General features: G+C 37.5%; 2 protein-coding genes across 2 annotated transcripts; both read right to left on the reverse strand.

Moving 5' to 3' along the window:
• Positions 1-14: 14 nt before the first annotated feature.
• Positions 15-847, reverse strand: LOC111499507. The gene is given in 3 exon segments (XM_023151066.1): positions 15-744; positions 746-769; positions 771-847. Coding segments are annotated over 3 exon segments (591 nt in total). The 3' UTR covers positions 15-254.
• A 1,227-nt stretch (positions 848-2,074) lies between these two features.
• Positions 2,075-7,005, reverse strand: LOC111499660 (CASP-like protein 5C1). Its single transcript, XM_023151289.1, has 4 exons — positions 6,995-7,005; positions 4,218-4,695; positions 2,473-2,605; positions 2,075-2,388 (listed from the first exon to the last, which is right to left on the reverse strand). The coding sequence occupies exons 2-4, from the start codon at positions 4,346-4,348 to the stop codon at positions 2,194-2,196; spliced, it is 459 nt and encodes a 152-aa protein (XP_023007057.1). The 5' UTR covers positions 4,349-4,695; positions 6,995-7,005; the 3' UTR covers positions 2,075-2,193.
• Between the last annotated feature and the right edge of the window lie 5,589 nt (positions 7,006-12,594).

Raw genomic sequence — 12,594 nt, forward strand, 5'->3', positions numbered from 1 at the left:
GGGGGGGGGGGGGGGGGGGAATTTTTAGATAATATTACGTGAACTCAAAAGGAAATTCAGTTCTTGAAAGAAAATCACTATTTCTTTTTCCTTTTGGCCAGAGAAATTGTTTATCAACGAGGTAGGCTCTTGGATTTTTGGCTACAACTAAATGATATCATGAGATTCATGATGATCTGATATCCTACAAACAAGTCCATACTGAAGGAACCTGATTCTAATCCTAATCCTAACTTACTTGATATCATTGTTCATCAAGCTGCTGATATCAGGGCCACAATAACTCCAGCAATCAGAGCTGTTGGGTCACCGAGCAGTGCCGATATAACAGATTGGACAGCCATACCAGCCATAACACAGCTCCTTTTCATCTTCCCCTTGCCCTTGTTGTGATGAGTCTGAAGAGAATTCCTAAGACTAGGAATTCTCGTCTCCAATTTGGTCCCTTTCCCACGTCCAAAATACAATTCATGCCAGCTCTCCACAAGCATATCTTTCACACAAGCTACATGTAGATTATTCTTCTTACAGGAAGACCTATATCTCCAGCTTCCTCCCTTCCGCCCGCACCTATGACACGATGCACTCACTTTCTTATAAAGGTAGAGCTTGATTGCACCGTCGCTCAGTGCCATTGGGAGCTTGGCACAACATGGATGAAGGTCGAAACCACACAATTTGCAGTGGTAAATGAAGCCAGTGACATCCTTCCCACAGGCATTGCAGAATCGGGGAGTGTCGCCAATGCACGTGAAGGTCGAAGTTGCAGACTGCATTTATAGCGAGAGCCTATACCGACCTCCTTGCAACCGTCACACATGAATGGAGACTCCGAGTACTCAAACATGAATGGTGATGGTTACAAGAATGGTGATGGTTACAAGAATGGTGGGGAACTGAAGAATACCTGATGACATTCAGGGATGGATGTAGACCCATCGAGCAGGAGAAATTATTGGAATTTTATGAAAGAGTCTCGGGAGCTAGGAGACATGACAGTTTAATATGACCAGGTGGAGTGGCACAAGATCTGTCAGGTTGGTCTAGTAATTAGGGGTTGGTCTGAGATTGATTGAAAAGGTAGTCCAACTGCCCCTCCCTCCTAGCCGCCTACCTGCTTGTGCTCGCAACTCGATCAGAGGTCGACGAGTGTGGTCCGACATAAAAACATAAGTCGTCCGCCTTGACTTAATACGTGAATTGCTTAGTAGTGCTTCGTTACTACTATAGTTGGCTTGACACCTGATATGTCCATGACGTTTAAGGACTGAGCTAAGCAATTCAAGCTTAAGTCGATCCTCATGTCTTGTATCATACAAAATCCAAGAGAGAATCTTATGTAAACGAGTCAACATTTCGACACTCTCTAAATGAGACAACTATTGTCTCTCTAGTATAATGAATGTTTTTCCTAATGTTGCATCTTTGTGCACTTTCTATACCTCTCCACTTTACCAAATTGATCACTCACCTCTAAGCATCAAACCATATACGATATTGCTACATTAACCAACGATTTGGGCAACTCTAATTATTTTTGTGCGACCTCTACAATTTACTTGATGTCTGACAATCAAATTCATTTTTTAGTATAACGTGTTTTTAAAAGTAGCCTAGCTTAAATTAAACCTTGTGCCCCACCTAACACCTTGGAACAACATCTTAGAAACATAATTGAACTTGAAAAATTTAAGGAGATCCAAATGGGTAAGATCGAATATTGAAGCTATAGTCTGTTACATTACTTAACATTATCCATTTTGAAGTAATGACACGCCAAATTCCGTCGTTATACCTCCAAAATTGACATTGGTATTTTAGAGGAAGAATCAATTCCAGATCAAAGGTGAGACGAAGATAGATTAAATTATAAATTTGATCTTTTTGGTAGAAAAAGTTGAAATTTAGTTTTTATAGTTTTAAAGAATAGAATTAGACAATCCCGATAGGTTAATAGTATAGGTATTCATATCATTTAGGAATCCCGTCTACTTAGACTACCCAATTCAAATCATAAAAATTGGGTTGGGATAGATTTTTTTTTGTTTGAATTTGGGTAGTTCGGTTCCTTGCCTAAAATCTCATCCAACTTGAGAACAAAATAAGTGTACAAGTTTCTAATTCAGAACAAAATGAGTGCATAAGTCTATGGATACAGAACTTCAGCAAATTAGAGGTTAGGAGTTATGAACACTATAAGGATGGAAGTAACCAAAGATTGAAAAGAGAAGAAGCATAAGACAAAAACCATGACAAGAAGGCCATGGCAGCAGATATTTGATATCTCCTGCACAGCTTCGACGGGCAATACGAACTGTCCGAAAGAAGCAGTATGTCGACGACACTCGCTGTCGAGCAAGCAGCAGCCAGTGTAAGAAGTGAGAGCACCTGTTCTTCAAGCAAATGGTTTGAATACCAAAACCAAAGCATCCTGAAACTGAAAGTTTAATGCATTCAAGAAGAAGTACTTACCCAATCTCCGACGATGATGATCGTGAGGATTCCGGGCTGTCGAAGAGGACATTTTACAAGAACTGAATAGCCATCAACCAATGCTAAGGTGAAGCTCCAGGGTATGACCAAACCCATTACTGTCACAAGGTAGCTGCATTGATGTACAACAATGGAAAGATTAATATCCAAAGCAAAATCATGGAATCCCAGAAGAGTAGCCTATAAGATAAACAAATAGACGGTCGAGTTCAGTTCAGATAATCTCATGAACTATTTTACTTTAAACCAAATGGATTGATCATGCAACAGCTTAAGCCCACCGCTAACCGATATTGTTTTTTTTGGGCTTTCCATTTCGGAATTTCCCTCAAGGTTTTTAAAACACGTCTGCTAGGGAGAGGTTTTCACACCCTTATAAATAATGTTTGTTCTCCTCCCTAGCCGATGTGGGATCTCACAATCCACCCCCTTTAGGTCCAACATCTTCGCTGACACTCGCTCTCTTCTCCAATCGATGTGGGACCTCCCAATCTATCCCCTTTTGGGGTGGGGTTCAACTTCCTTGCTGGCACATCGTCCCGTGTCTGGCTCTGATACCATTTGTAACAGCCCAAGCCCACCGCTAGCAGATATTGTCCTCTTTGGGTTTTTTCCCCTCAAGGTTTTTAAAACGCGTCTACTAGAGAGAGGTTTCCACACCCTTATAAAGAATGCTTCGTTCTCCCACCCAACCGATGTGGGATCTCACAATCCATCACCCTTCGGGACCAACATCCTCATTGGCACTCGTTCCTATCTCCAATCGATATGGGACCCCCCAATCCACGTCCCTTCGAGGCACAGCGTCCTTGCTGGCACACCCCTCGGTGTAGCCCCCTGCAAGACTCAGCCTTCTTGATGGCACACCCCTCGTGTCCACCCTCCTTCAGGGCTCAGCCTCCTTACTGGCACACTCCTCGTGTCTACCCCCTTCGGGGCTCAACCTCCTCACTAGCACACCCCTCATGTCCACCCTCCTTTGGTCCTCGTTGGCACATCGCCTGGTGTCTGACTCTGATACCATTTGTAATAACCCAAGCCCAGCACTAGCAGATATTGTCCTCTTTGGGCTTCCCCTTTCAGACTTCCCTTCAAGGTTTTTAAAACGTGTGAACTAGGGAGAGGTTTCCACACCCTTATAAAGAATGCATCATTCTCCTCCCAACCGATATGGAATCTCACACATCCACCTACATATCCTAGATAACCTATTCCATAAACTATAAGATAAACTTCGATCTGTTTTCTTTCGAATCAGATGCTAGGACAAAGCTATGAATAATCTTCTGAATGAGCTTGTTTTTGCATATAACTCAAGTTTGAAACAACAGAATTGCAGATAGATCCAAAGGAGGTGTTTGGTGGCAAATCTCAATGAAGTCAGCAAGAGAAAACCACCACAAAAGGGCATACTAGCATATAGATAACATGCTAAATAAACTCATAGCTCAAAGTTGTATGGTTTAACCAACAAGTTATTTGTATATTGCCTGCAAGCATTATCAAAACTAGTTTCCTTAAACAGAACATTCAAAAGCTTCGCAGATCCTAACCAAGATCAAGTAAGTTCTTCACATTCATTCATCTCAACAACACAAACCCAAATCCCATCAAGGCTTAATTTCAGAGATTTTCAAGCCAATCAACTCATCTTCCATGGATCATACAAACCACCAAGAACAGAATCAAAAGCAATCCAAAGAAAAGGGGGAAAAGGTAATCACCAGAAAGCAGTGTAGCTGTAGAACTCAATACCCAAAGACATGAAAAGAAGCGAAGCGGAAGAGAACACAGTCTGGCCCAGTCTTAAAGAGAAACTACCGCCGGTTCCCACCGACCCAGGTACCACGTCCATGGCGGCGCCGGTGAATGTGATTCCTAACCCCACAAATTCCCCATTTCTTCTTCCCCTCAAAACCACTCATCTTAATCGCTCAATGCTCCACCATAGCCGCTCACATCCAAATCAACGGAGTCTATTTTGATTCTCTGGTGAACAATTTTGGTCCCGATGAAGAATCCGGCGAGTTTTCCGGTGAAAAGGGGTTTAGAGGTCGAATCCGGAGATGGGTGTTACAGAAAAGTGAAGCGTAGAGAAGGGCGGGGCGTTGGAATTGAGACTCCCGGGGGCCGTTTCTTGTTTTTGGGTGGCACGTTCTCAGAGCTTCGAGAGCCAAATCAGCCGCAGAAATTTTGGCGTGCCTGCTGCCGTTGAATGTTGGCGTTTCGTATTTATTCTCGAGTAAAAATGTCAATAATATTTCCTATAAAGGATAATTCTCAATTTCATTCTTCTATCATTTAAATTTTTTAAAAAATATTATTCTTAATGCATTAAAAACGATTTTATCGAGTTCTTTTTAACATGTTTTGTTTTCACGGATAAAAATTCTAAAAAAATTCTTAGAAAGTCACCAAATATAGAAATGAAGGTACACGTTATTGGTATACGTAATAACTTTCATTTTGTGAGATCTCATATCGGTTGGAGAGGGGAACAAAACATTCTTGATAAGAATATGGAAACTTCTCCTTAGCAGTTGCGTTTTAAAACCTTAAGGTGAAACCCGAAAGAGAAAGCACAAAGAGAACAATATCGGCTAGAAGTTGGCTTGAGCCATTACAAATGGTATAAGAGTCAGTCATCGACTCAAAACCTCTCCCTCATATCGGTTAGTGATGGACTTGGGCCATTACAAATGGTTTTAGGGTCAGTCACCACCTGAAAACCTGTCCCTAGTAACCTTAAGGGAATTTCGTTTGCTAGCGGTGAGATTCGGCTAATCTTAGTTCATTCGTGTTTGTAATTAAATATAATATTGTATTTTTCTTTTTAAAATACATTAAGATAATATCAAATAAAAAGTAGATTTGCCACGTAAGCAAATCATATTCTTAAATATTATAAAATGGTGAGCTTTTATGATAGTTTTGATGGATTGATTGACATTTTAAGAACAAAAGCATCACCAAATCAAAGTCAAAATGAGTGCTCCATTGACCCATAAATGCAAATTTAGGAGAATGACGTTGCATTCTTGTTTCTCCATAGTTATATTATTAACCCAAATCTAAACAAATACACCCAACTCATTGGGATGGACAAAGACCTTGTCGTGGTTCAAACGAGCTAAACCAAAAACCAATTTAAGAATCCGACCCGCCGGGTTCAAATCAGCGACCTAAGGCTTACTGATTAGCATAAACTACAGTTCTCCGCTCTACCAACTGAGCTAACTTTAGTTTTAAAATAAATCAAGATTATCTGAAATTAATCAAATTTGGAGAGCAATGCTTAAATTAAAAAATAAAAAATTCCAACTTATCGATTCAAACGACCTAACTATTACCAAATCCAACCTGAAGATAGAGTTACAATCCAACCATATCTACTTTTTAAAAAAACTTAAGAATGTTTAACCTTTGTAACTAATATTTTGTAAAAACTTAATATTTGAATTTTATGATTTTTTTAAATAATTAAAAAAAACAACCCGACAACCAAACCCATTGGAATACGAAAATAGAGGGTTGGTTAAGTTGAGTTGTGATCTCTATTCAGATTTCTTGGGTCAATAACTCAACCAACCCAGCCCGTATTCACCACTGTTTAGGTTTTGTTGATATTATGAGCCAATATGAAGTAGGTCATAGCTCGGAGCTCGTAGCTCGTATTTATTTTCAATTGCATATATTATATTTAAACATCTATTGGTATGGTGTGTGAGGGGGAAGAATATAAAAGGAGAATGGAGGAGATAAGCCTATTTTATTAACTAAAGGAATTTGTCTGTCGGCAGCATTTCATTGATGTACCTTTGCCTCTCAACCATCCATTTAAGAATTAATTAATTCCCATTTATTTACATATATATATTTGGCGTAATAAAGGTTGGTTATAATAAATTGAAGCGAATAGATATTTATTAGTCGAGGTTGATCAAACAGTCCATGATGATGCGAGAGATCATTAATTAAAATAATCTCCCAAACGTATGAAAATAAAACTCGAGAAACCTCACACATGATCTACAGGTTGCCAAAGATTGAGTTTACCTTACTAAAGTCGAGATCAAAACTTGCCTACAAACTTTGAGAACGTTGAGATCAAGACCTACCCACAAATCTTAAGACGACATACTAGGATTAGAGTTGCTAATCAAGAGGAAGGAGAGTTCGTTGGCAAAACTGCACCCACGTAATACGAAAGAGTACGAAAGAGAACCGTAAGTCGATTATAAATAAGTAAGTTTAACTAAGTCATTATTATCTTACATAAACTTTCCTCCCTTATGCTTTCTCTCTAACTTAACCATCAAAATTAGTTTGGCAAGTATCACGGGCTCGCACCATATTCATGTCATGTCAAATATTTGCTTTTATGTTATATTGTTTTACTATTGCATTTTCTGTTTGTATGACCGTTTGACAAAACCGTGTCTAGGTCTGCCAAACCTAAATAGCCTAAATGTACTATAGGGGGACTGAGTAGTCTTCAAACCTCCCCAACTAAGTATTGTAATTTCTTTTTCCCACATGTTTCGATGCTCGACCATTCATCATAATTGTCTACAAAATCTAATTTTCACACGGCTATCTTGTTCGCTGGAATAGAACAAGCGCCACACAGTCGCCAAGTCTACTGCCTCATAATTGCAATTGTGACAGCAAGCACTAAACAACCTAAGCTTTGAAATTTTTTTTTATATAAGTTTTAAGGGTATTAATTTTACTTTTGAAAGCTCGAATATTAGTTTTTTTTTTTTTTAATTTTAATTATATTTTTGATTACTTTATCATCTAACCATCCAATATTATTGGTATAATTTTGAAGAATACGGGTTGATACATGAAAGGGTCGTGTTTAAGTAATAACCTAAAATATTTATAATATATGGACAAGGTTGTGTGTCTTATTTTGTTAGTATTTTTAATATGACTCACTTTATATTTGATAAAAATGATTTGATCCAAGTCGTTCATGAAGAAACATACGAGTGAGGGTATTCTATACAATGAGTTTGTATGAGACTGGATCACAAAATATTTAATCTTTTTTTTTTAAGACGTTGATTAAGAAAATTAATATTTCACAAAATAATTATATGAAACTCAACCTTAATTCTGAGTAAGTTACGAATTCTTGACTCTGAGAATTTGTGTATTGGTTTATATGGGTGAGAATAACTATTACAGTCGATTTAATATGTCTACCATTTTAACAACTTGACAAAATATAGAATTGAGAATATAATTTTACGAGATAGAATTTACTTACATTCCATATAAAGTAAGTAGATGAATACTCCCGTGTTAATTTCGAAACATAAACAATAGGGTCACACCTTTTCCCCGACTCGAGCATAGCATGACCAAATTTTTCATTAAAGGATCAATATGTTCATTTGGTCTCTCTATTTGGGCCTTATTGGGCCTTTTTCAATTTTTTTTTTTTCCTCTCCATTCTCAACGACCTCAAATAACTAATAAAGAATTAAGCATGACCATTGGTTAGTTTGATCGGACCACTCTCGTTTTAAAAGAACTTATAAACCAACTTAGCTCGTAAAGTTTTCATTTATTTGGACTCAACCCAACTCAAATAAGTTCACGACATTTTATTCACCTATCAGTTTCTTTAACTTATGTGAGATTTCATGGGACCCAACGTCCGGCTCTGATACTAGTTGTAAAAACCTAAGTCGTCGTTAGTAGATATTGTCCACTTTGGCCCCTTACATATCGCTATCAGCCTCACGGTTTTAAAACGCGTCTATTAGGGAGATATTTCCACATCCTTATAAGGGATAATTCATTCTCCTCTCCAAACCAACGTGGGATCTCACAAGATTACTCTCATTCAAATATAGTCTTAGTTCATTCATGTACCTTCCTTTATTCGAGTGTCATCATACATCTTCCACTTCCCTATTTTTTTCATCGAACAAAAGGTACGAAATAAATCAGATTAATTCTTCGACCACATCGTATATGACCAGACGCCAAATAGAATTTTCAACCACATTTTTTCAAACCAAACCAATAATTTCTTTTGAAAATCATATTCAACACATGGACTAACACACAACCATAAATTAAAATGAAAGGCTACAACTTTTTGGGTAACCCACCAATCACTTTTGGAATAATATGATTACCCTTTTACAATAACCACACTTATTTGACTCTTATATACACTCATCATCATCAATAGCCTACAATAAATTGAGGAAAGTGGGCAATGCTTATCCAAGATTATACCTTTTTTCTCACACTCATACCCCACCAAACATTCCAACCCTATAAATTCACCACTTTTGCGACCATTTTTAGCGTCACTTTCCATTACGAACTATAATAATTTTCAACTATAAGATAAGCGATATCTCTTTTACGTCAGATCGTATTTGTTAAGTGTTAATATCGATTTACATTATCCTATTTGGTACTCGTTTAGCCCTTATTTTTATAATATACTGAAGATTTGAATCTCTAATCTTTTAGTCGGACCCATTTTAAGAATCTTGAGGGGAAGTTGAAAGGGAGAGTCCAAAGAGGACAATATCTACTAGTGGTAGATTTGGGCTGTTGCACATTTTAAGAACCTTGAGGAGAAGCCCGAAAGAGATAATATATGCTAGTGGTGGACTAGAGTCGTGGCTAGGGTTGTTATAGTCTCTCACACTATTGTCATGTCGCATTGTCAAGTGCATAGCCACCGTTCAAAAATAAGACAAGATCAAGACAAATACTACATGACAATGTCAGTCTTTTTAAATGATGAAATATAGCGACGTGTAAACTGAATTCATTTATTTAGAAAACGAACTACGATCACTTGTTTGAGTTCATCTCGAAGGACTAGAGCTCGAGCTCGATAATTAACGTTAAAATAATTTTGAAAAACTTTAGTAAAAAATAATAATAATATTAAAGAAAAATCATTTTATTTCTTCCTCTACAAATTAGCCAAACACGTGTATATAATTTATGCCAAATATTTGGTTGGCTCAAGCACTTTCCACCTTTTTCCTTTCATTATTTATTTTTATTAGATTTTTATATTTTTTATTAATAAAAATAGTATTAAATTTTTTTATAAAAAAACTCTTGTGGACTTTTTCAGGTGTCGTCATCTATAGGAATATTATGAGTCCTAGTCAGCATTATTTATTTATTTTTTTATTGAGATTAAATTTTTAAATTTACAAATCAATTGATAACTATTTAATAATATTTTATTTCATTAATTTTTTTTATAATTATTTAAAAACAAATAAATATTTACTTTTAAATATTAATATTTTACTTTTATTAAAAAAAATTATTTAAATAAGTAATCCAACTTTGAATCAATCCAACTTAAATATTTTATTATATTATTTTAAACTGAAATAATTTACCACTCGAACAAGTAAATCGAGTATAAAAAATGTCATAATCATACGCAACCTAAACACGTCGGCAAATGGTTATAAAAAGAAATATATTATTTATATAATTTTTTTTTTAATATCATTAAATTATAAAGACAAAACACTCACTTTCAAGAATCTCATGTGGAAAATTCAAAGGTAAGATTGCGTCCACATTGAGCCCACGTGGACTACTTTTTATATTTTCCCATTGATCTTATAAATATATATATTTTTTAATTTTCTTTTTTGCATACTTTAATTAATTTAATATATATACTTTTCGCATACCTTCTCTGAGCATAAACATTTCAAAAGGAAAAATTCAAAGAAGACAATATCTACTAACGGTGGACCTGAGTCGTTACAGAGCGTACCCCGTAGCCCCTGCAGGTGTCATGATTATGATTGTTTTGCAAATGCTATGCTTTGTACGTCATGATATGCTAAGTTAAGGCATGTTATACTATGTAATGTTATGTTATATTATGTCATGTTATCACATATTATAAATTATGTTATTAATGTGATTATACTATGTAGAATCATGTTTATTATATTCGATAATTATGATGCATAAACCTTCACACACCACGTTAGGTAAATTAAGTATGAAATGTATGACAAGAATTATGTGTGGACGTTCATAGCCTCGTTATGATATGTATGAATAAAAGTTTGACTTACATTATAAACTTATGTCATGATTTTAAGTTATGGGCACCTCGTGCATTTACGTATGTCATGATTTTAAGCTAATGGAACCTCATGCATTTATGTGTGTCATATACATTGGGATATTTCCACATAATGAATAGTACAGACACATACCTTATAATATTTATGTTTGTCATGATATCATGCAGTCTTTTCCCTATGTGGTATCTAGCATCATGAGAGTATGCTAGCCCAACATGTCCGCCTAGTGGGCCCATGTGCGGTGGCATAGGTTTCTTGTAGAGAAGTAATACACATCCAACCCTACCTAGAGGGTAAAGAGGAGCCAAGACCATGCCATGATATTTTTATGAAAAAGGTCACACCATATTGCATGTGTTTGCATTTTCCAACTCCAACAGTGAAGTCATTTACTGAGTATTTCTTAAATATTCAAGCGACACCCTACTCTTACTTTTCAAATAAAGGAAAGGAATCTCTATGTGGATGACAACGTCGTGGTGACATTCATGAGACTGAAGGTATGGTAAATGCATTTGTGATGTCCCACATTGGTTGGGGAGGAGAACAAATCACCATTTATAAGGGTGTGGAAACCTTCCCCTAGCAGACGGGTTATAAAGCCAATATCTGCTAGCGGTGGATCTGGGTCGTTACAAATGGTATTAGAGCCAAACACCGGACGATGTGTCAGCCTTCTCGCTGTTCCCCGAAGGTGGGGTAGTCATGAGGCAGTGTGCCAGTAAGGACGCTGGGCCCCAAAGGGGGTGGATTTGGGGGCGGTCCCACATCGATTAAAGGAAGGAAAGAGTGCCAGCGAGGAGGACGCTGGGCCCCAAAGGGGGTGGATTTGGGGGCGGTCCCACTTCGATTAAAGGAAGGAAAGAGTGCCAGCGAGGATGCTGGGCTTCGAAGGGGGGTGGATTGTGATCGAGGATGCTGGGCTCCGAAGGGGGGTGGATTGTGATGTCCCACATTGGTTGGGGAGGAGAACAAATCACCATTTATAAGGGTGTAGAAACCTCCCCCAAATCACGTTATCTGTTTTTCGTTATGTTGTTGTAATCTTAAATGAATGTTTTCACACATAATAGTCATGTCATGCATACAGTAACAACCTCATTTTATGATGGGTTAACCTAATAACATTAGAATGTTAACAAAAGTTACAAATTTGTAAGAAAACGGGTTCAAACTCCATAATACCCATCTAAATAAAATGATTCCGCACTCATCGACGAACATCAACGTGTAATCTATAGAATGGTTTAGGTACGAAGTTGCAACCACTGAAATTCCTAGTCCAACTAAAAATCATGTGGTGCAACATTAGGCCTTTGTTGGTAGGAAAGGCAAGATTTAAGTTGAATATGAAGAAGAAAGCGACGAGTGAAGGGAAGCATGAAAACATGACCCATTGTCATCATGAAAACCCTAGTTTTGGCAATACTTGGGAAGCATCGTGTGGTTAGTAGAGGATTGAGTGAATGCCCAGTGGCGTCCACTAAGCCAAAGTGAAACAGAAGATATGTGGCTGTCTATCCAACTCAATAGCTAATGGGATTAGCCCTTTGTGATGCTGCTGCCACAATACGCCAACAAAAGGACTCCCAACATGCTCACAAATATTATTGCTCTTGTAGTCTTGGTTTGGGACTGTAGCTGTGTGGTCCTTTCACTCTCCCTTTTACCTAGGGTTTTTAACCGAGTCCCGAATGGACAAAACTTGTAGTATTGATTGTACCAGAATGATAATATGTAACAGCTCCTCAACCCCACTGCTACTAGATATTGTGGGATTCTCATAATTCATCCCCCTTCAGGGCCCAGCGTTCTCGCTAACACTTGTTCCTTTCTCCAATCGATGTAGGACCCCACCGAAATCCACCCTCCTTCAGGGCCCATCGTCCTTATTGGTACACCGCCTCGCACATTGTTCGGTGTCTAGCTTTGATACCATTTGTAATGGCCCAAGCCCACCGAGAGCAAATATTGTCCTCTTTAGATT

This window comes from Cucurbita maxima, unplaced genomic scaffold (assembly GCF_002738345.1).
Source record: "Cucurbita maxima cultivar Rimu unplaced genomic scaffold, Cmax_1.0 Cma_Scf00027, whole genome shotgun sequence".
Lineage (NCBI taxonomy): Eukaryota > Viridiplantae > Streptophyta > Magnoliopsida > Cucurbitales > Cucurbitaceae > Cucurbita > Cucurbita maxima.